The 25,615-nt window shown below is 40.4% G+C and overlaps 1 protein-coding gene across 1 annotated transcript in view; it reads right to left on the bottom strand.

The window, feature by feature from the left end:
• The window catches only part of LOC124802533 (xanthine dehydrogenase), a 246,306-nt gene that overhangs the window by 84,775 nt on the left and 135,916 nt on the right, over positions 1-25,615 (bottom strand). The window contains exons 5-7 of the mRNA XM_047263388.1: positions 15,308-15,585; positions 12,585-12,726; positions 12,231-12,398 (exon numbers count right to left, since the gene is read on the bottom strand). Of these exons, the coding sequence (XP_047119344.1) occupies positions 12,231-12,398; positions 12,585-12,726; positions 15,308-15,585 (588 nt within the window). The remainder of the gene's footprint in view (positions 1-12,230; positions 12,399-12,584; positions 12,727-15,307; positions 15,586-25,615) is intronic.

Genomic DNA, 25,615 nt, shown 5'->3' with positions numbered 1-25,615 from the left:
CATGCCCAGAGTTTGGTCACTGTATGACCATCTTCAGTGCTAAAGTACATATAAGGAATCAGTTACTATAATGTAACATTCATGCCTTATTAAATGTACAGTCAGGGCTTTGATTACCTATCATCATGCCCTCAAATGAGGGTCATCCTAGCCAAGATCTTTCCCACCCATCCTGAAGTTTTGTTCTGTCACCCACCCAAGCTACACAAGATCCTACTCCATCCCTATGCCACTGCCAATCCCAACCTCTTGCCAGAGGGATCATATCCCCATGGAAGACCGAGGTGCAGGACCTGTCCAATCCACTCACTGCCCTTCCTACTACAACCCTGTTACAGGCTTATCCTACTCCGTCAGATGCCAGGCCACCTGTGACAGCAGCCATATCATATACCAGCTCTGCTACAGTCATTGCATGACTTTATATTGTTGTGACTACCAATCACCTGTCCACTAGGATGAACTGCCAAGCTGTGGCCAGGGGCAAAGCAGACAACCCTTTGGCACAACGTGCAGTGGAACATAACATACTTGATTTCAGTGACTGCTGCACTACCTGAGCCATCTGGATACTCCCCTCCACCACCAGCTTTTCTGAAATGCGCAGATGGGAGTTATCCTTACAACACATTCTCCACTCGTGAAATTATCCTGGCCTCAACTTAAGGTAACCTGTTCTCCCCACACCTACCATCCAACAGTTTCCACCCCCTCTGTCCTATCACTTTCCTCCTATTGTTGTCCACCACTGTCTTTGTGTGCTGCCCTCTACCAACACAACCACCCACCTTTCCCCTTACCCGTTCCTCTCTTTTTCACTGCCCCTTCACTTCTCCTCCTCCCAACCTTCCTGCCCAACAGCTTCCTGACACTGTGCCTGGTAGCAGTCTAGTCCCTGCACACTCCACCAGACAGTGCTCTTCTCTCCCCACCTCCTCACCTCCACCCATACCCTGCTATTCCTTCCCTTTCCCTGCCCCCTCCAGATTGCTGCTTCCATTCTACATGATAGTTGCATTCCTGTCTGAGATTCTGGATATGGTGGTCATGTGTGCGTAAGGTGTGCTTGCTTGCATGAAGGAATATGTGCATGTGTGTGTTTTTCGTTTTCTGAAGAAGACTTTGGCCAAAAGCAAATGTGTAACAGTCTTTTCATTGTGTCTGTCTGCAACTCAACATGTTATCTTTACAGTGAGTAGCAATGTATCTTTTCCTTACATTGTTGATATTCCAAACTGGAGATCCATTGTTTAAATGAACAGCTGCATAAGCTATGAAAGAGAGTTAATCATTGAATACACACCAGCAAATTTAAGCTAAAAGCATTAAAACCACTTATTTATGCATAACTTGTCTATTAATGTCAAAGGTTGAGTTCAGACAGAGGTCACTGTTTACAGTTACAACACAGCTGACTTCAGAGGACATTATGCCGCTCTACAGTACCCTGTTTACATGCGTGATGCACTGATAACATGTATTAACTTTATTTTACAGTTCACATGTTTTTATCATTTCATTTATTATTTCATATTTTTTGAAAAGTTATTTATGAAAAACAAATAAGGTGGCTGTAACTAAAAACAGTGACCGACATTTTACACTTATTGATTAAAAACAGTCTTGGTTGCAATTTTAGTTTTTTTTTATTTTTCAACAACGCGTTTCACCTTATTTAGGCATCTTCAGGTTATCTTTTCTAGATGGACGCAAGAGGCACCAAGATCTGCATAACGCGTTCCCGTTCACAGGAGCGAGTAACAGTAAGATAGGGGCTCAGGTAGTAAGCATAATTATGCTTACTACCTGAGCCCCTCCCATTTCCCTCCTGTCATACCCTCAACTATACTACTCCCCAAACTCCAAAAATCCAACAACACAGGTCTCCCTATTTGTCATCCCATTGTGGCCGGTAACAACATTCCCATAGTATCAAATTCTGCCTCTGTTGACCAACATCTCCAAATCATTGTCCATAACCTTCCATCCTATGTCCAAGACACTGCTCACTTCCATCATTGTCTTTCCACAGTTCCTGTCCCATTACCACCAGACTCCTTCAGAGGCACAGTGGATGCGATGTCCTTGTATACCTTGCAGCCATGGAGCACTACCTTTCCAATTGTCCCCCCATATGAGATCCACCAGCTCCTTCCTAATTCTCCTGGCTAGCCACATCCTGACACAATTAGTTCACTTTTAAAGGCCAAATATATAAAACAAATACTTGGTGCTGCCACAGGTATTCACATGGCACCACCCTACACCTATATACTTATGGGCCTCCTGGAGGAGCCCTTCCAATCCAGCCAAGAACTCTTTGTCTAGCTCACATTCATTTGTGACATTTTCATGATGTTTCCTCCATAATCTCAAGTACTTTCTCCCAAATCAGCTTAGCCTGGTTCTTCTCAACTCAATGGGTCACCTTCCTAGATGTCGATCTCCATCTGTCGGATCTCTCCTTAAATATCTCTGTTCATATCAATCCCACCAACCACCAACAGCATTTCCACATTGACAGCTGTCACCTCTTCCACACTGACAAGTTTCTTCCTTACAGTCTCACCACTTGGAGATGCCACATCGGGAGTGGAAAGAAGGAATTGTCAAAATATACTAATAACCATAACAAAGCCTTTATTAACAGACAATATCCTATCAAGCTCGTTCATAAGCAAATCTCCCATGCCATCTCCTCCTCAACACCAGTAAACCTGCTAACCAGCAACTGATCAGCACTCCTCTGATCACTCAGTATCACCCTGGCCTTGAAAAGCTCAATCACATCCCTCCTCAGGGCTTATAGTACTTCTTGTCATGCCCCAAGAGGAGGTACATCATACCCACAATCCTACCTTCACAACCCAAGGTAGTGTTCAGCTGATCTCTCCACCTACATGTTTTCCTTGTCCATCCCCATCCAAACCTGCTGCAGTTCTGCACCCAATGGGCCATTCCCTTGAGGAAGACTCACATGCAAGACTTGTCCCATACGTCACCCACCACCTCCTACCAAAGTGCAGTCACAAATGTTTCTTAACTTATACCAGGCAGAGGTATGCATCAAAGCAGCCATGTTATATATTAGCTATGCTGCAATTACTGTGCAGCATTCTATGTGGGCATAATGGGTAACCAACTGTCTACTCACATGAACTATCACTGCTAAACTGTAGCAAATTGCAAACTTGATCATCTAGTTGCCCAACATGCTGCTCTCCTCAACACAAATGACTTAAACAGCTGTTTCACAATGCATGCTATTTAGACACTCCCTTCTGGAAAAAGTTCCTCTGAACTACACGTGAGGGAATTATCTCTCCAGCATATTCTGTATTTTTGCAGTCCCCCTTGCCTAAACCTCTGCTAACCTGTTTTCTACTGCTGTACTATATCTTTTCTATTCAGTCAATGTCCACACCACTCCTTCCCCATCCAGGCTGTGTACAGCCTTCCCACACCACTCATCCTCCCCATTCCCCTAGTGCCCATTCTGACTCTCTCTCTCTCTCTCTCTCTCTCTCTCTCTCTCTCTCTCTCTCTCTCAGTCACTTACTCACCCCCCCCCCCCCTCCCCCTGTGTGCTGACTGAGACTTGAACTTGGGATCTTTGCCTTTTGCGGGCAAGTGCTCTACTGACTGATCTACCCAAGCATGACTCACAACCTGTCCTCACTGTTCTAATTCTGCCAGTACCTTGTCTCCTACCTTCCAAACTTCACAGAAGCTGTCCTGTGCAGAAAGTTTGGACTGTAGGAGACAAGGTACTGGCAGAATTAGAGCTGTGAAGATGGGTTGTGCGCCATGCTTGGGTAGCTCAGTAGGTAGAGCACTTGCTAGCAAAAGGCTACGGTCCCAGGTTCAAGTCTTGGTCCAGCACACAGTTTTAATCTGCCAGGAAGTTTCATACAAGTGCACACTTTGCTGCAGAGTGAAAATTTCATTCTGGAAATACCCCCTGGTTGTGGATAAGCCATGTCTCTACAATATCCTTTCTTCCAGGAGTGCTAGTTCTGCAAGGTTCATAGGAGAGCTTATGCAAAGTGTGAAAGGTAGGAGGCGAGGCGCTGGCAAAATTAGAGCTGCAAGGATGGGTTGTAAGCCATACTTGGGTAGCTCAGTCAGTAGAGCACTTGCCCACAAAAGGCAAAGGTCCTGCATTCAAATCTCAGTCTGGCACACAGTTTTAATCTGCCAGTAATTTTCATAACAGAGCACACTCCACTGCATAGTGAAAATTTCATTTTGGATTCAGTCTCCTATTTTGTATGGGCCTCACAAATTTGTGAAGTATTCTAATAAGGAGTGCATAAGTGGTTGTAAGCAGTGTCCTTTGTAGACTGACTGCATTTTCCTAATATCCTGCCAAATAATTATTGCTTGCCACCTGCCTTAGCTAATATTGCACCTATGAGATTACTCCATCTCATACCCCAACAAACTGTTACACCTGGGTCTTCGTACGAGTTGACTAATTCCAGCTGTGACTCAACTGTCCGCCCCCATTAGCTGAGTGGTCAGCATGGCGCAGTGCCACGTTAAGGGATCTGGGTTTGATTTCCGGCTGGGGTAGGAGATTTTCTCTGCTCAGGGACTGGGTGTTGTCCTCAGCATCATTTCATCCCCATCTCTGATGCACAAGTCAACCAATGTGGCATTGAATGTAATAAGTACTTGCCCTCAGCAGCTGAGCTTCCCCTAATGGGGAACTCCTGGCCCACAATGCCAAACACTCATTTCCATTTTTTTGTGACTCAACTATATTGTAGCCATTGGATACTACTTTCCTATATATTGTGAAGTGCACACTTTACATTTCTGAATATTCAAAACAAGTTGCCAATCTTTGCACCACTTTGGTATCTTATCAAGAGCTGACTGTGTATTTGTTTACTGTGGCAAACAGGCATCCATCTACTCCTTACTGTGCGATTGTTAGCAGATCCAATTCCATCTTATTGTCTTGATGATTTGTCATCCAATGACATCAAGACTGTATGGCAATTTTGCTCTCCCAACTTCACTGCATTTGGTGGTCCCTGACACAACACCTGACCCAGTGACCAGTGCCGTTGTGACTCCATGACTACTCTGCCACTGCCCTCAGTGCACTGCTTGGACCAACCACCTCCAACGACCACCACCTTTGTCACTGCATCTTGTTTTTGGTGGCGCAGCCATGGACCCCAGTGATGCCGTCTTGATACCAACTGCTTCCTGAAGCCAACCCTGCTGCTCCACCAGAGTCTGCCACCATCAGACTGCATCATTGCCGCCTCTTCTTTTGCATGCAGCCTGTCATCTTTGTCTGGTTCTACACTGCCTAGAGATGATCTGCTACCTGTTCCTGATTTGTGCACATGGCCCAGGCCCTTCTTATTCTATGCACATACATTTTGTTCCTTTCAGTGCCTTTCAATGCCTTCTAAGTGCTCCTGCACAAGAATATTTTATCCCACTGCTTCCACGTCACAAATTTCCCTCCCTGGTGCTTTTGCACTGCACTTTTCCCTCCAAGTGGTTCCAAACATCATTTACTCCAGGTGCTCATACTCCACGCTTTTCTGTCCCATATGCTTCTGCACTGCTCTTTTCCCTCTGATGTGGTGCAGCATGTCACGATTTTATCCTGTACGCCTGGGCATGGCAACAGTCATCCCTCATGATTTCAAATCCTTTTCATATGTTTTCTTCCATTTCTTTTTTCACATTGCTATGCCCTCTGTGTCAAGTTGTCACTTATGTGATATGGTTTCCTTACAGACCGGCTTTTGGCACCTCACACCTTTGCTACTGTCAGTATTACAAGCCACCCTAGAGGTGCATTCCTGTCTGCTGAGTCACAGCTGCCACACATCCTGACCACTGCTGCCACAAGTGCAGGGGCCTGCCTGCCATAAAGTACCTGGCTCATCACATGCCATGTGGATGGTGGGTGCCAGTTGCCACCTGCGGACTTCACCCAGGACTCCCAATTTCTTGCCCCCAATGATGGGAGGGGGGGAGGGGGAGGGGCAGGGGAGAACAGGGTAGATGAGGAATGCTATGACACCATAGACATCTGGCACTGACAGCACCATGCACAACTTATTCATTGTATGGGTTGCAGCGAGTTCAGCCCCTACAGTGCAGATGACATGAAACTTTGTAGCTCTGGAATTCCACAGCCAGAGCAGCAGAGGATGTCAACAGCATTCCAGCCAGGTCATAAGGTGGTGTACATTGTGATGGTAGAATTCATTGGCAAACTGCACCTCTTCAAGCATCCACCTTGACATGTGCCTAAAACAGGATCACACATATCGGTTTACAAGGTGGCTATTTAGCACATCTTGCACAAGGGCTCCAGAGAGCAGCTCCATTGCAGCCAGCAACCTGAAGAGCTCCACCAAACCGTGGCAAGGACGCAGCCATCAACTTTTTTGAACAGCGTACCGTCTCCACAGTTAGGACTCTTAAGTGATCAGCAACAGTCTCATTGAGATTTGGTACAATTATACTGTTGTTCCTGTAACCAATGAGATAGTTTCAGATTGGAGATTTCTATCCTTGTCAGGCTTAGATATCTCATTACAGTTGACTCTCAATACTTCTTCAGCAAAGTACCCCTTTAGCATTGTTAAGTGTTTGTTCTTCTTGACTGGAGCTTGGATTTGGACTTTGGCTTTAAACCTGACATCAGAAATTTGTCTTTCCTTTTAAACCTAGAGTTATTAGGACTTCAAGAGTGCTCATTAAAGAGGTATGACTACAGAAATTTAATTCATTGTTTTTAATGTAAAGCTCTTAATACTTAAACATTGTGTTCATTGAAGTGCGTGTATCTCTTTCACGTACCGTGGAACTTATTGATTTACTTTGCGATTCTGGAAGTCTAATTGGCTCCATTAATTATAAACCATCATTTATTTTGTTTCACTTCATGAAGGGGGATTAGCATCCATTTTGTCTCACTTACTGGGAATCACCCTTTGTTTTGTTTCACTGTGAAGAATATTTTTGTGCAAATTGTGTTCAATAAACTTTTGTTTGTTCCCTATACCTGGGCTGTTTGCTTGTGCCTGCCAGTGACAGACCCATCACACAATACAGTATGTCCCAGCAACGATTTTTTCCTACTTCTGTTCAGTTCCAATAATCTTCTTTCTTTTCCTTTTTCCTTCATTACTTCTCCATTCTAAGTCTGTCAGTCCACTTCACATTAAGCATTCTTCTTCATACCCACATTTCAAAACTTTCTAATTATCATTCTTCTTTCTTTTTGAAAATCCACTATTCACTGCTGCACAACACTACACTCCAGACATAATAGTAGTATGCAATCATTAATCTGAAGATTGCTTTGAACACTGCAGTGCTCTGCTAGGCATGGTCCTGTTGGACATGGTATGCCATTGCCTTCCTCTGTCCTTTGATAGCTGACTTACCCAGTCAGTTATAGGGAAACAAAAGTTAAACATAGATTCTGAACCTCAGTATGGCTTGGCATTTTTCACATCAACAAACATTCCGAGAGGTGAAAGAAGTGATAAGCAACGAATAAAAATCCCAGGACTGACCAGAGTTCAAACCTGAGACCTATGAATTTGTAGTCTGGCACTTTGTTGTACAGCCATTAAGACACACACTCCAGACAAAACATTTAGCAGATCTTTTCCTCAGCTCCATTTGAATTCTTACAGATGTTAGTAACTACTTCATCTTTTCAAATTCTCACTTTCCCATAGATATCCTCCTCCTTGTTTCTTCTGCAAGCTTCCATTCTGTGTCATTAAACTTCCCACGTACAAAAAGTGTTTTACTTATTCTATCATCTTTCCACAAAAGAATATGTTAACCGGAGCTTCCTTTTTGCTTATTCTCATCATGTTTGTCTTTCCTATATCAATCTTCAGTCCATACTCCTTGTCTCTTCTTGAAACACTCTTAAATATCTGTTGTAGCTCCTCTTCCAATTCCACCAGCACTGCTTGATCTATAGCCTTTAGTCTTTCTCCTCCAATTACAATGCCTCTTGTGTCCTCTATGACCTTATCTATCAGTTGTTCTTCATTATGTTGAATATATTTGGTGACCGTGAGCATCCTCGAGACACATCCTTTCCAATGTTCATCTCTTCCATCTCCTCATTCCCTGCTCTAACCATCACTTTTAGCTTTGTGTACATCTCCTTTATCAACTTCGTAACTTTCCAGCCTAAACCAACATCTTTTACAATTTTCAGCACTATACTCCAGATAACTAAATCAAATGCCTTCTCCCAGTCAATAAAACACCTCCTTATTTATTTCTAACATTCTTTTTGCAATCGTCCTCAGAGAATCTGTAGCATCTCTTGTTCCTTGGCACTTTCTGAACTCAAACTGGTCTTTCCCCATATTTTTTCTCAGTTTTCTTCTCAGTTCTCCTTAGTATGATTCCCATTACAGCCTTTGTAACATGACCGATAAAACAAATTAAGTAATAGCCTTTGCACTCTTTTACATTGCACATTTTAGGTAAAGGTAGTAGAACGATCTTAAGTAGATCTTGAGGCCAAATTCCTATGTCATAAATCCTGCTTACTACCTCAGCCAAACTGGCTACTGACTTTGGACCTAAGACTTTCAATGTCATAGCCCAATGGTTCTTTTTCCTTGAGCTTCTCAATTGGCTTCTCCAATTCCCATTTCAGTATCTTAGGACATCAGTCTTCTTCATTGCATTCCCCTTCATCTTCCAAAAATGGTCTAGTGTTATCAGCCTGTGCACAAACTGTTCCGCATAACCCATCCAAACTTTCTTGTCCTTCTTCTCATGTTTATTTAACATTTATTGTTTGCATATTTTCCTTACTTTTTTCCTTGTTAAACATTTCACCATTTGTGCATCCTAATTTTCCATTCCTTTTCAATCCTTCTACTTCCTCACATTGTTTCCTCATTCAGTCTTCTGTAGTCTGTTCAGTAGGTCCATAGTACATTATTCAGTTTTCTGTACTGTCTACTGCCTTCTTCTGAATTGTTGTTTTCCATTTCCCGTGTTAATCCATTTCATCTGACATACTTCTTGTTATCCATTCTTTCATATTTTGTATTATTCTTGCTTTTCCAAATTCTAGCTCTGATCCTTCTAACATCTGTATTTTCGATGGTATTCCATTCTTCAGTGATTTCTCCCATTTTCCTCTCATGCTTAAATTTGTCATGTTAAACAATCAGGATTCTGCCAGTTATTCATATCTTTCTTGCTCAATATTTCAACTGTGTGACTCACAGGCTCCTTTTCATGCTGTCTGATACTGATTCCAGTGTGAGACGAGTCCAGAATTTATGCATATGTTGTGCCAGGCACTTTGTCTAGAGTCTGCGTCGCATCGCACTGCATCAGCCACTCTGTTCATGTTACGCATCAACCAATGATGTGACTGTAGTGCTTTCTTCAAGCTGTGGCTGTTCCAAATGCTCTGAATGTACTTTGTGGTTATTATCCATTGTCAGTCTTGCTGTATGAAGTTCTGAATAACGTCCAAGTCATGCTAGAAATTTTATCTTTCAACTGTCGTCATTTAAGCCCTCCTGTGATCTAGGATGTTCTGTTACCATGGCATGCTATATCATGCATTCTGTCTGAGGTTCATGCCCACCAGGAGCGGTTGCAGCATTATTTTCAGACCACTGGTGTTCAAATTGCCACTCAAGACTCGGTAGAACATCCTCAGGTATTGGGTCTCTTGTCTGAGGTTCCATTTCACGTGCGTTCTTTGTTACATGTATTGATCTGTTTTCCCTAACTCCATCTTCATACTTGTGGTGTCCCCTGGGGTCTTGATGTTGCCTCTGTTGCATCTTCAGAAGATTGAGTGCCGAGTGCCAGGCAGAGCTCAGCTGGAAACTGGTGTCACAGTTAATGAGATTCTCCATGACCTTTATCTCAGCAGATACTTTGATGATATTGTCCCTGTATCTCAATGTTTGTGTTAGAATCTTGGCGATATTATAGCTCATAGAATGACTAAGTTCTAAGCAATGCTCGGCATTCACTGACTTGGTTGGCTGTTTCAGTCTGGTGGCCTTTGGTGTTGTTTGCATTTTATTCAACATCCAACTGATGTATTCCATACTTCATTTGCATGGTATGTCGTAAACATGCAGTTTCTGTACACCCAGGTCATCCTTCACACTACCTAGCACAGCCATATCTTGGTGGGTGGATGGAACATGCTCTTCTTACATTTAAGGAGAATTCTGCTACCAAAATCAGCAGAATACTCCTCACACATACCATCAAGAGCACATTTCACCCACCCACCAAGATTAAGGCTCTGATAGGAGTGTGAAGGATGACCTGGGTGTACAGAAACTGGGCATTTACCACATACCATGTGTATTTAGTATGGAGTACATCAGCCAGACGACTGGGACCATTGATATCTGGTGCAAAGAACACTAAAAGCACACCAAACTGAGACAGGCAACCAAGTCAGTGATCGCTGAGCACCATTTAGTCATTCTATGAACTTTAATTATACCAATAGTCTAATACAAACATTGAGTTACTGGGAGTCTGTCATTAAAGAATCTTTTGAGATTAAGATCACAGAGAATCTCATTAACCATGACACTTTTTTTTCCATCTGGGTTCTGCCTGGAAACTGGCACTCAATCTTCTGAAGGCACAAAGGAGGCAAAATCAAGAGCCCAGGGGACACAAGTATGAAGACGGAATTAGAGAAAACAGCACAGTACAAAGGACGCACATGGAATGGTATCTCAGACAACACAGCCAATACCTGAGGACATTCTTCCAAGTCTCAAGCAGTAATCTGAACATCAGTGGCCTAAAAATAACACTGCAGCTGCTCCTGGTGGGCACAGGCATTGGTCAAAATGCATGACATTCCATGCCACAGAAACAGAACGTTCTAGATCACAGGAGACAAATGACGACAATCGGAAGATAAAATTTCTAGCATGACTTGGATGTCATTCAGAGCTTCACACAGCAAGAATGACAATGGATAATAACCACAAAGTATGTGCACAGTGTTAGGAACAGCTGTGGCTAGCAGAAAACACTACAGTTGCTGCTGTTGGTAGGCACATACCCTGGATAGAGCACCTGATGTGCCGCGGACCGCAGACAAAGTGCCTAGCACAACATACGCATAATGCCGGACTCATTCCACACTGGAATCAGAGTCAGACAGCACCTGAAGTAGACTGCAAGTTACACAGTTGAAATATTGTGCAAGAAAGATGTGAATAACCAGCACAAACCTGATTGTTTAACATGACAATGCATTGCTGGGAAACCCTGAAGAATTACATTCTTAAAATTATTTTCGATAAAATTGTTAATATTAATATGCAATATGAAAAAGTCCTCCCTGCCAAGATATCTGGACAGGCAACCAAGTCTGGTACTGTGTCAAGTCAAATGCTTGTCAGAAGTCAAAAAAATACTACATCTAACTGTTTTATTGATCCACAGCTTTTGGGATATCATGCTAGTAAAGCTCAAGTTGGGTTTCACATAACTGATTTTTTTGGAATCCAACCTGACTGACATGTATGAGCTCATTACGTTTCAGATATCTCATTACTTTTTACCTAGCTAGTGTCAAGACACTCACGCATGACACCAGAACTGAACTTGAGGATAGCAGAGCAAATGCATAAATTCTGAACTCCATTTTCAGATGTTACTTTACAAAGGAATAAAGAAGTACTGGCCAAGTTTAATTCTCAAACTGCTGAAAAGATGAGTAAAATAGGTATCAGTGTTAGCAGTGTCCATCCACACATACAGACACAATCAGACATATTTAAATATGTCTGCTTGTGTCTGTATGTGTGGATGGATATGTGCGTGTGTGCAAGTGTATACCTGTCCTTTTTTCCCCCTAAGGTAAGTCTTTCCGCTCCCGGGATTGGAATGACTCCTCACCCTCTCCTTTAAAACCCACTTCCTTTCGTCTTCCCCTCTCCTTCCCTCTTTCCTGATGAGGCAACAGTTTGTTGCGAAAGCTTGAATTTTGTGTGTATGTTTGTGTTTGTTTGTGTGTCTATCGACCTGCCAGCGCTTTTGTTCGGTAAGTCACCTCATCTTTGTTTTTATATATAATTTTTCCCACGTGGAATGTTTCCTTCCATTATATTATTATCAATACTAACATAGCTATAACTGTATACCCAACTAATAAAAGCAATCAACACATGCAAGTGTACAAGTTAGTGTTGTCTAACCTGGCTTGGTTTTTATTTGGTTCCTGAGGGCTTCTTCCATCTCATTCAGTGTAACAGAGGCTCCCAATCGAAGACCTTCTACTTCTTCGCTAATGGCTGTGAGCTCACTGATTTGTATAGGTTGAATAAGAACAGGATAAGAGCAGTTTTTAAACTTCACTTCAACACCTGTGAACCGAAAAAAAAGAAAAGAGGCAATAATAATCACGTTCTTGGATTTTACATGTCACTAACAGCTTACCATGAGCAGTCTAGTCTATGTGAAAGAGGTAAGTATTGACCATTGCATCCATCATTGCACTCATACTGTAAGAGCTTTGTTATTTATAGATGTAACAGTAAGCCATTACTCACCAACTTCTGTATTTCCAACAATAATCCTTGCTGTTGGGAATTTAGCTTTCAGCTCCAATAGTGTCTGAAGAGCAGTTGGCCGATACCATGTTGTTCTTTCCCCCCTGAACACAATATTCTGCTTCTGCAGTTCTGTATTTACCTGTAATGGCAAGTCATAACTATTTTAGGACCAAACTGAATCTCATTTGCAGTGCTGTCAACAACATTTTGATATTTGTAAATAATTTAGGAATAAAGGAGACCACTCACTGAATAGCAGAAGTATTGAGTCATAGAAAGGCCCACACAAAAGAGAAAGAAAACTTGCTAGCTTTTGGACTAAATTGTTTCTTGAGTACAGATACACAAAAACACACACAAACTCAGACAAGCCTGAGCCTCTTCTGAGTGATCTCCTTTACTCCTAAATTATCTACATTCTGTAATAACTTTCTGACTACATTTTGATATTTTGTATATTAAATGGAATTACAAAATTGAAAACTGCCTCTGAACAAGACAGTGATAAAGACAGATGCTACCCGCACCGTGTGTGCAAGACCCTTATAAGCAACCACAAGTTCCATATCCACATCCACAGAAATTTGAAGGTATTCATGACAAAAATCTCATCAGTCTTGTCAGTAAACTTGTTTTACCTTGCAAAGTTGTGTATGGGAATGGGTTTCTCGAGATGGCACAGTTCCTCATTGATGGTACGGCCATATACGGTGCAGTGAGTATCATAGAGCAATATTTCTCCAGAGCACTCACTGCAGCAGCTTGGAGATGATCTGGTGTGGTTGCTATGAATATAAGGTTGGCAGTCATGTAAGGCATGGTAGACAGATCACAAGGGCCCGCTGCACTGGCCCATTTGTTTATAGTAAGCAACAATGCTCCCCAGTGTGCCTGCCCATTTGATTGTTCACAACAACAATGCTCCATGATCTGGAACAGTCTGTTCTAGAATAATGTTACTGTTATGCATGTTACGAATTGAAGTAGGCACTTAATAGTTCATCATTATTTAGTTACATAATATTTCAGAAATCTGTTTCTGAAGTTAAATGTTCTTGTTGCAAATAGTAAACATACTAAAAATGTCTTGAGAGAAGCATTATTGAATGGTGTAAGAAAGATTATTAGATTTTTCCAACTTCTGTTGTCAACAAAGTCAATTAAATTGCCTTTATTTGTTTCAGGTCAAATTGCTAGAACTTTGAACCACTGCCATTTACCTGGCTCAAAAAAGTCTTAGTTTTCCATCCCACTGTCTGTCCACATATCCTTTCAATGATTTCTGCAAGCTGTTCTTAAGGCCTGATCTTTTTAAAAAAGTTGTGACAGCTCAACAAGAATTTATTAACTGCTGTACATCACTTTTCTTATTATTCATATCTCCTCAAGTCATATGCTCTAGCACAATATTGAGGATGCGCACTTTATCAGTTCATGTTTAGTATTTTGTACAGGTTTTTTTTTTCTTTTTTTTCCAATCTCACTCTCAAAATCTGTGGTACAGAACACTCGATCCTCAAGTTTTCCCTCTTCATAGATAATATAATGTGCAGTCACTTCCACAGAGTTTATTTAACAATATAAGTATTCCTTAGACTGACTATTAGTGGCTCACCTTCATATAACATTCCTCAACTCTCTAGAAACAGCTGCAGGCAGACAATTAGCACTTTCCTTTCAATTTCTCTGGATCTGGTAGTTGGATGAAACAGCAATTCCTTGCCATTCACTTTCACCATGCTTTCCCTCAGAACAATAAGAAACTGTGCCATCTTGGGAAATCCATTTCCACACACAACTTTGAAAGGCAAAATATCTTTGCTGGCAAGACTGATGAGTTTTTAATTGAAGCTACTTTCAAATTTGGTGGGAGTTCTGGAACTTTCATGTTTCTCTTAAAGTACTATCACTAAAGTTTACTCCAACGCATTTATTATGTGGTCACTCAGTCATTAAAGAGCATTAAATGAAGACAGCAGAATCTCGGCAACTCACACCTCTCAGATAGCAAGTGGCCAGGGCGGTCTTCCTGAACATGCTTCACAGACTGCATGAAAGATAAGGTCCTGGCAATGCATATTCACTAGGTGCTGGTCCTTTGGGTGCAGCTTAAGTGGACATAGCCAGATGGTATGGATGAAACAAATTTCTGCTTTACACGGGCCCAAAGACTTCAAGATTTCACTTAACATTACAACAGATGTGTGATGCACCGTCACGCAATCTTGTTCACTGACCACAGGTGACATACTTTGATGAAGTCTTATAATAAAGTTGATACTGTCCTTTAATTTTTAACTACAAAGGAATTATTGTTGCAGATATTTGCAAATAACCCATGAATACCTGCGATAGCACACACTTTTATACACAAGGTAACAATTACTGCAGTTGTCTGCACCTGCTTTGACCTCAAGCTATAGACATATTTCATTAACGCTTGAGAGGCTCAGCATTGTTTGTCTTAATGAATGTTTTGGTGCAACTCAGTTTGGAGTTTTTAATTCATGAGGAATAAAGATGTGGGGAGCTACAATGATAACCCAGGCTGAGATCACTTCTGAGCTTTATGACACATAAATAAAAGCATGACCAGCAAGAATAATTTGTGTTTGCAAGAATAATTCACACAATTTTTTAAATGTACAACAGTATAAACTAAACAAATTTCCAGATATGTCTCTAAATTAAATTCATTTAAAACATAACAAACTAATCACCTTCAGTTCTGGAGGAAAAATGGGTTCCTGTGATGGATCATATGGCACGAACTCACTTTTTGAGAACAGTACCTCCTCATCTTCTGTACTGCAACCGTTAACTCCATTTTCCATACCCTTGAACTTACAACATTTATCTCCCATGCTGCAAGTTCCATTTGAGACACCATTTGCCAATCCATTGCTTATTCCATTGATATGTCCCTGCTCCCAGCTTTCAGTAAATGAGCGGAAACCCTCAATAATTGGACGATATCCAGTGCAGCGGCAAAGATTTCCTTTAAAGAAAAAAATGTTCTGATTGAACAATCACCTTTCAGTAAATCTTCAGCCTCCAATTAACTTCTTTCATACTATCAACAGTGTGTACAATTGATTTAGCAGTGCAAGTTTACGAGTCCACAGCTCGTGGTCTAGTGGCTAGAGTTGCTGCCTCTGGATCGCAGTGTCCCAGGTTCAATTCCTGGCCGAGTCAAGAATTTTCTCAGCCCGGGAACTGGATGTTTGTGTTGTCCTCATCACTTCATCATCATTCACGAAAGTGGCAAGACTGGACAGAGAAAAGATTGGGACTATGATGAGCACTGCTAACCATGCAGTTGAGAGCCCCACAAACCATCCTCAAGTTTAGGAAGCATTCTTACATTAGTAAAGGGTTAAATTAGTCATATATATTAAAATATTTTAATATTTCATCTGTATGCTACTAATTAAGGTATGTTAACGTGAGTTACTATATTTCCTTTGCACTGTAATAGCCCAACTGAGCCAAGTATCATGAGATGATATTTTCAAAAGCAGAAACAAAAAATCTGAGTATTGGGTACTTTGATCTTGTGTTCCTGTTTTCAGTTTCTTTTTTTTACAATCTTAAAATGTATATCACAGAAATACTGCACCTTCTTTCACATACATTTCTTAATAAATTATTAGTTCTCTCTGATTTCTTTGCCAAAGATGTTTACAGTCAACTGTGAATTAAATACATCATCATAGCCAAAAAAATTTCTCAGTTATGAAGTGTGATCAAAAAGTAATTTTTTAATTTCATGGGCTTTATATGGTTGCATTTTCAGGTGTTTTAAATATTAATTTTATTGTTGACAGTCGAAAATGTTATATATGTTTCCAAGTGCTCTTGAATTTTGCTTTTGAAAAAGATGGATCAAAGAATCTGCATAAAAAATGGAAGAAAGTGTGCAACACTACATTGAAAACATTGACTGTGGCCTCTGGAGAATGCACTATGAGTAAGACAAGAGTTAGCAAGTGGTATACACATTTCACCCATCTCAAACAGCGTTGAGAAAATGTTGAAGATGGTGAGTGCTCTGGTTGCCAAAGCACATCAATTACTGATGACATTGTGGAAGAAATAAAGAAAATGGAACTGGAAAATCACCGAATCACCATCAGAGAGGTTGCTGGTGATTTCAGCATATCTTTGCCTCTTGCTAAGCAACTTTTTGGATATTTTGGGTGTGAAACATGTGGTAGCAAAGTTTGTTCTAAGATTGTTGAATTTCAACCATAAACGTCAGATAGGCATCACTCAGGGATTCCTGAATGATATCAACAACAATCCAGAATTGCTAAAGAAGGTTATAGCAGGTCACAAAATATGAGTATAGGGCTATGATGTTGAAACCAAGGTCCAATTGGTCCAATGAAAACTGCCTGTAGAGGCAAGACAGAAAAAAAATTGACAAGTTTAATTACATGTGAAGCTTCTTCTTACTGTTTTCTTTGATTACAATGGGATAGTGTATCATGAATTCCTGCCTTATGGTCTTACAGTTAACAAGGGATACTACCTCCAAGTTACTTGTCATTTGCGTGAAGCAACATGAAGAAACTGATGAGAATCATGGTAGAACAACTTGTGGAAATTGCGTCACCATAATGCTCTTGCTCACAGCTTAATGTTTGTTCATGATTTTTTTGGAAAAAAGCAAATCCTTAATGTTCCCTAAACTGCCATATTCACTGGACATCCCCCCTGCAAGCACTTTTTATTCCTGAAGCTGAAGAGAACAGTGAAGGGATGTCATTTTGCCACCATTGATGAGATAAAAATAGAATCAGTCAAGGACCTAAACATCATAACGAAAAGTGAGTACCAGAAGTGCCTCCAAGATTGGATGGGTTGTTTGGGGAAGGAGACCAGACAGCGAGGTCATTGGTCTCATCAGATTAGGGAAGGATGGGGAATGAAGTCAGGCATGCCCTTTCAGAGGAACCATCCCGGCATTTGCCTGGAGTGATTTAGGGAAATCACGGAAAACCTAAATCAGGATGGCCGGACGTGGGATTGAACCGTCGTCCTCCCGAATGCGAGTCCAGTGTCTAACCACTACGCCACCTCGCTCGGTCCCAAGATTGGAAAAAGCAGTGGTACAAGTTTATTATATCTGAGGGAGAATACTTTGAAGAGGTCAAAGTTGATGGTGATGAATAAATAAATATTAATTAAGAAAAACAAAAATTCTCGTTGTTTTTTGACCACACTCACATTTCTCTGTGAGTTTAAAGATACGTAAATAACACAACTGTGGTGTGCATACTGTAAGACCTTTGGTACACACACCATCAGATTATTTGACTTGTCGCTCTAACGAAGTAGGCGAGTGTCAGCAATATGTCTCGTGGTCTTATCGTGGCATGTTTATCTTCTGCCGTTAGGTCAGACAATAGAAATGCCACTTGCACGCTTAGAGTAGCAGATTGACGGTGACCAACTTTAAACAGAACTTGATTAATTTTCACACACATTTATTAAAATAATAAAAAGCATAGACATACCATAACTTGATTCCGGGTGCTGTTTAAAAATTGACAATCTGAAGTTCCTTTGGTCTTGGTATGTTAATCTTATTCTCACATATCTCTGATACTTGACAAAGTGTCTATACATTTATCTTCATGGCTATGTACAGGAATATGGCAATCTTATTAGGTGCAGACTGAAACTTGACTATAGACTGGTACAGACTAATGCAGACTAATGCAGACTGACTAATCGGAGGTCTGTACACTCGTTATAATACCTCGTGCGTTCATGTATCACTGCACGAGTGTGATCCGCGAGGAGAAATGGTTCTACGTTAGCAGCAATCTCATTGGCTGCGTTACATATTAATACATGGATCGGCGGAAGCAGAATTTGGTCCATCTCTAAGGCAGCACCATCTCGTAGTGTGGAGATGGACGAGTGCTGCGCCTGCGCTGTTGTGCTTAGCAGGGCGCGCTCTAGTGGGAAAGTTGTGTACACGCTGACTACGCGGAACTATGTACACAACAACAACAATAGAAGCAGTCTGTAATAGAGTGTGACCTATGAGAATGAATACATGTTTGTCAAATGTTTTTGCCAAAAACACTCTGTTGCATCCTTCTTTACAGGAGAAGTTCAGACAGATGGTATTGTCACCTGGAAACAACTGCAGAAAACAGGCTCTTCAGGTAAATTGCCTATATAAAAAGATGCCCCTCCCCCATTGCATCTCTGGTGAGTAAAATGCTATTAGTGTGGTGACAACTGATGACATACAGACAAAGTCTTGACATTATGTACCTATTCAAACAATGTACAAATGTAACAATGCCCTTCACTCACTGTTCTCTTTCAGGTAATATATTGATCACTGTATTTTGCTGATTTTTACAATTGCGTGTATACTGGAATGTTTCTCCCTGATGGATTACTGTTGTGTGACATACAGAAATTCATTCAGAAGTGTTTATTCCAGAACACACTAAAAAGTGAAGTTACATTCTAGAATCAAGCCTCAGGTTGGACCTATACTAATTCCCACTATATCCTTCCTCTTTCGTGTACTCACTCAGAAGAATGTGTGAGAGTTTCTGTGGAATTTGTACAAACAAAGGAAAAATATTGGCAGATTGAAACTTTCAGTGAGACAATAATGCATGCTCAGGTATCTCATTTACCTGAACACTACCTACTGAACAGGAAGATCTTGACCTACTTCTGGTCAAGTTCACCATTTTAATTTGCCAATGATTCATTTCAATGTACACTCAACACACAATGGCAGTATTATTGCTTAGAGAGAATATTTAAAAGAGTCTGAAAGCAAGCTGCACAAAAAAAAAAAAAAAAAAAAAAAAAAAAAAAAAAAAAAAAAAAAAAGGATTTTTTTCTTCGAAATTCTCCAAAACTAAGCACCTGTTCATAATAGTATAATAGTCAAGGTTATCAGAAACACTGAATATTAATATTCTGCATGAATTGAGTACCAAACCTTTGCTATTTGATTAAATTTTTCTATAGGAAAGCTACATCATAAAATGGTAACGTTTTACACTTCTTGAAAAACACTTGTTTCATCATTTGGCAATTTGTTACAAAATTTTGTAAGAGAAAAGATGTAAAATATCTAATTGTGTTTTTAAAATGTCAAAGAAAGTGACAAGAAACCTAGGTGATAAGTGAAAAATGCCATTATTTTAATTATGTGCAAATCATATGGTTAACAACCACAATCAGCTTTCTACTTTCCATTCAGTGAAGTTTTCAATACCCACTTTTTTATTTTATTATTGCTATTAATCCCCAGCCAATGCATTATTGAATTAATGGTTCTGAAATAAGGAAAAGCAGCAAAATGCTATTACATAAAGGACGGAAAAAAATTTAGAAGAGTATTAGTGAAAAATATGAAAAGTTTATTATTGATGTATTAGGAATAAAGAAACTTAATTCAGTTAACAATAAATTGAGTTAAATGTTGTTATATAAAAGTGAGTTAGAGTTATACAATGAAAGACATGATTTAATTTGAAATGAAACTTGCTCAACAAAAATATGAATTTCTCATAACTAAGGAATGGTTTACAGTTCGAAGGTCAGAAAAATTTTGGGCAGAAATTTGGTCTGACATGACAACTGAACAAACTTTAATATGTAAAATGAAGAGCAGTGTTGATTTAACACTTAGTAGAGGATTAGCAGATAGTACTCTGGCCAGATGGATTGCTTCGATGCCTACAGCAGTTGACATCATTGACCAATTTCAGCATTTAGTGGTGTTTCATTTGTAACTACTGAGCAACATGCAAGAATACAAAGAAATGAAGAGTGAAGCAGATGCCAAAAAGTTGTATGACTGGTTTTCTTTGTCACATGGTGCTTTTCTTGTTCATGAGCATGTAATGTCTACATCTACATCTATACTCTGCAAACCACCATGAGGTGCATGGCAGATGGTACACCCCATTGCACCAGTTATTAGGGTTTCTTCCTGTTACATTCACATATCAAGTGTGGGAAGAATGATTGTTTGAATGCCTCTATGCATGCAGTAATTATTCTAATCTTATCCTCACTATCCCTATGTGAGCAATACGTAGGAAGTTGTAGTATATTCCTGGAGTCATTATTTAAAGCCAGTTCTTGAAACTTTGTTAATAGACTTTCCCAGGACAGTTTACATCTATCTTCAAGAGTCTTCCAGTTCAGTTCCTTCAGTATTTCTGTGACACTCTCCCATTGATTAAACAAACCTGTGATTATTTGCACTGCCCTTCTCTATATACGTTCAGTATCGCCTGTTAGTCCTATCTGGTATGTATGCAATCTCCTTTGAAGGCTGACTGCACTTCTCTTTTGTTCCACCAGTAAACCAAAGTCTACCACCTGCTTTACCCATGACGGTACCTATGTGATCATTCCATTTCACATCATACAAAGTGCTACACCCAGGTATTTGTATGAGCTGACCGATTCCAACAGTGACTCGGATATTATAGCCATAGGATATTACATTTTTTCATTTCATAAGTGCAAAATTTTACATTTCTGAATGTTTAGGGCAAGTTGCCAACCTCTGCACCATGTTGAAATCTTATCAAGAATTGACTGAATATTTATGCAGCTACTTTCAGATAGTACTTCATTATAGATAGCTGCAAAATCTGCAAAAAGCCTGATTTTATTATTAATATTGTCTGAAAGGTCATTAATATACAACATGAACAGCAAGGGTCCCAACACATTTCCCTGTGGGATTAGCATGTCCATTAGCTTTGGGGTTGTAGGTGATGGAAAGATCAGTTGCCACAAAGCTGATGAGGTCAGTAATTTAAGTATTTCATAGAGTGTTCCCCCCCCCCCCCGCCCCCCCATCCCCCATGAACCATGGACCTTGCCGTTGGTGGGGAGGCTTGCGTGCCTCAACGATACAGATAGCCATACCATAGGTGCAACCACAACAGAGGGGTATCTGTTGAGAGGCCAGACAAACGTGTGGTTCCTGAAGAGGGGCAGCAGCCTTTTCAGTAGTTGCAGGGGCAACAGTCTGGATGATTGACTGATCTGGCCTTGTAACACTAACCAAAATGGCCTTGCTGTTCTGGAACTGCGAACGGCTGAAAGCAAGGGGAAACTACACCCATAATTTTTCCCAAGGGCATGCAGCTTTACTGTATGGTTAAATGATGATGGCGTCCTCTTGGGTAAAATATTCCGGAGGTAAAGTAGTCCCCCATTCAGATCTCCGGGCAGGGACTACTCAAGAGGATGTTGTTATCAGGAGAAAGAAAACTGGCGTTCTACGGATCGGAGCGTGGAATGTCAGATCCCTTAATCGGGCAGGTAGGTTAGAAAATTTAAAAAGGGAAATGGATAGGTTAAAATTAGATATAGTGGGAATTAGTGAAGTTCAGTGGCAGGAGGAACAAGACTTCTGGTCAGGTGAATACAGCGTTATAAATACAAAATCAAATACAGGTAATGCAGGAGTAGGTTTAATAATGAATAAAAAATAGGTGTACAGGTAAGCTACTACAAACAGCATAGTGAATGCATTATTGTGGCCAAGATAGACATGAAGTCCACACCTACTACAGTAGTACAAGTTTATATGCCAACTAGCTCTGCAGATGACGAAAAAATTGATGAAATGTATGATGAGATAAAAGAAATTATTCAGGTAGTGAAGGGAGATGAAAATTTAATAGTCATGAGTGACTGGAATTCGTCAGTAGGAAAAGGAAGAGAAGGAAACATAGTAGGTGAATATGGATTGGGGCTAAGAAACGAAAGAGGAAGCCACCTGGTAGAATTTTGCGCAGAACGTAACTCAATCATAGCTAATACTTGGTTTAAGAATCATGAAAGAAGGTTGTATACATGGAAGAACCCTGGAGATACTAAAAGGTATCAGATAGATTATATAATGGTAAGACAGAGATTTAGGAACCATGTTTTAAATTGTAAGACATTTCCAGGGGCAGATGTGGACTCTGACCACAATCTATTGGTTATGAACTGTAGATTAAAACTGAAGAAACTGCAAAAAGGGGGGAATTTAAGGAGATGGGACCTGGATAAACTCACTAAACCAGAGGTTGTACAGAGTTTCAGGGAGAGCATAAGGGAACAATGGACAGGAATGGGGGTAAGAAATACAGTAGAAGATGAATGGGCAGCTTTGAGGGATTAAGTAGTGAAGGCAGAATAGGATCAAGTAGGTAAAAAGATGAGGTGTAGTAGAAATCCTTGGGTAACAGAAGAAATATTGAATTTAATTGATGAAAGGAGAAAATATAAAAATGCACCAAATGAAGTAGGCAAAAAGGAATACAAACGTCTCAAAAATGAGATCGACAGGAAGTGCAAAATGGCTTAGCAGACATGGCTAGAGGACAAATGTAAGGATCTAGAGGCTTATCTCACTAGGGGCAAGATAGATACTGCCTACAGGAAAATTACAGAGACCTTTGGAGAAATGAGAGCCACTTGTATGAATATCAAGAGCTCAGATGGAAACCCAGTTCTAAGCAAAGAAGGGAAAGCAGAAAGGTGGAAGGAGTATATAGAGGGTCTATACAAGGGCGATGTACTTGAGGACAATATTATAGAAATGGAAGAGGATGTAGATAAAGATGAAATGGGAGATACGATACTGCGTGAAGAGTTTGACAGAGCACTGAAAGACCTGAGTCGAAACAAGGCCCCGGGAGTAGACTACATTCCATTAGAACTACTGACGGCCTTGGGAGAGCCAGTCCTGACAAAACTCTACCATCTGGTGAGCAAGATGTATGAGACAGGCGAAATACCCTCAGACTTCAAGAAAAATATAATAATTCCAATCCCAAAGAAAGCAGGTGTTGACAGATGTGAAAATTACCGAACTATCAGTTTAATATGCCACGGCTGCAAAATACTAACGCGAATTCTTTACAGACAAATGGAAAAACTGATAGAAGCCGACCTCGGGGAAGATCAGTTTGGATTCCATAGAAATGTTGGAACACATGAGGCAATACTGACCCTACGACTTATTTTAGAAGAAAGATTAAGGAAAAGCAAACCTACGTTTCTAGCATTTGTAGACTTAGAGAAAGCTTTTGACAATGTTGATTGGAATACTCTCTTTCAAATTCTGAAGGTGGCAGGGGTAAAATACAGAGAGCGAAAGGCTATTCACAGTTTGTACAGAAAGCAGATGGCAGTTATAAGAGTCGAGGGGCATGAAAGGGAAGCAGTGGTTGGGAAGGGAGTGAGACAGTGTTGTAGCCTGTCCCCGATGTTATTCAATCTGTATATTGAGCAAGCAATAAAGGAAACAAAAGAAAAGTTTGGAGTAGGTATTAAAATCCATGGAGAAGAAATAAAAATTTTGAGGTTTGCCAATGACATTGTAATTCTGTCAGAGACAGCAAAGGACTTGGATGAGCAGTTGAACGGAATGGACAGTGTCTTGAAAGGAGTGTATAAGATGAACATCAACAAAAGCAAAATGAGGATAATGGAATGTAGTCGAATTAAGTCGGGTGATGCTGAGGGAATTAGATTAGGAAATGAGACACTTAAAGTAGTAAAGGAGTTTTGCTATTTGGGGAGCAAAATAACTGATTATGGTCGAAGTAGAGAGGATATAAAATGTAGACTGGCAATGGCAAGGAAAGCGTTTCTTAAGAAGAGAAATTTGTTAACATTGAGTATTGATTTAAGTGTCAGGACGTTGTTTCTCAAAGTATTTGTATGGAGTGTAGCCATGTATGGAAGTGAAACGTGGACGATAAATAGCTTAGACAAGAAGAGAATAGAAGCTTTTGAAATGTGGTGCTACAGAAGAATGCTGAAGATTAGATGGGTTGATCACATAACTAATGAGAAGGTATTGAATAGAATTGGGGAGAAGAGGAGCTTGTGGCACAACTTGACTAGAAGATCGGTTGGTAGGACATGTTCTGAGACATCAAGGGATCACCAATGTAGTATTGGAGGGCAGTGTGGAGGGTAAAAATAGTAGAGGGAGACCAAGAGATGAATACACTAAGCAGATTCAGAAGGATGTAGGTTGCAGTAGGTACTGGGAGATGAAGAAGCTTGCACAGGATAGAGTAGCATGGAGAGCTGCATCAAACCAGTCTCAGGACTGAAGACCACAACAACAACAACATATAGAGTATTTGTGGCAACTGTGATAGCATGAAACTTTAGACAATAAATTGAGTTCCACCTCTAAAGTGTATGATATCTAAAATCACAATGCATGACAAGGTCAGTGCTATCAGTGCTGAAACAATTTTTCATGCCATAGTGTTCTACAGAACTTAAAGAGCTTCAGCACGTTTTTGAGTACCAGCTGGTCCCATATTCTCTATGTTTGACAATGTTGGTATGTGTAAAACATAAAAAGCTGTGTTTTACAAGTTGTTTAATACCTTAAGTGACCCAGCTGTCTTTGAAAACGCAGAGTTTACTGGAGGATTTCTATTGCATGGAGTGTCATGGTAGGCAAAATAACTATTTTCTCACATAATTACAAACTGTGTAGATTACATTAAGTGTTGATATGGCAGAAAGGTCACCATTGTGTTTGAAGTATACCCTGATGTTACAACTAACAGGACCACAAATTAGCTGAGCAGCTGTGCAGAGTCACCAAAGGAACTGCACCAACTATAACATTCAATGAAACAATGTCAGTATCTCTGGTAAAAAATTTGTTTCTGTCAAACAAACAAAATAAACAACACCTCTGTTTGTTACTGACTGCACAACTTGAGGGTGAGCACTTCAGTAATAAGTGAGCAGCTGAGGATGCTGATATGCTAATTGTGGCTACTGCTTTTGACATTGCTCAGCACTCGAACTGTATCGTTGTCACTGGGGAGGGCACAAACCTTTATGTGATTCTGACTACTTCAGTTCCATTGCCCCCAACATCTTTTTGCTGAACTAGGCTAAAACAGACAATGTGACATAGTCTACAGCCCCTAAATTTTAAGTTGTCTCAAGTACTGAAAGACAAAATTCTGTTCTTACATGCC

The sequence above is a fragment of the Schistocerca piceifrons genome, chromosome 6, assembly GCF_021461385.2.
Source record: "Schistocerca piceifrons isolate TAMUIC-IGC-003096 chromosome 6, iqSchPice1.1, whole genome shotgun sequence".
NCBI classification, from domain to species: Eukaryota; Metazoa; Arthropoda; class Insecta; order Orthoptera; family Acrididae; genus Schistocerca; species Schistocerca piceifrons.
Note: the sequence above shows the minus strand (reverse complement) of the source record. Positions and strands in the feature narration are given on the sequence as shown.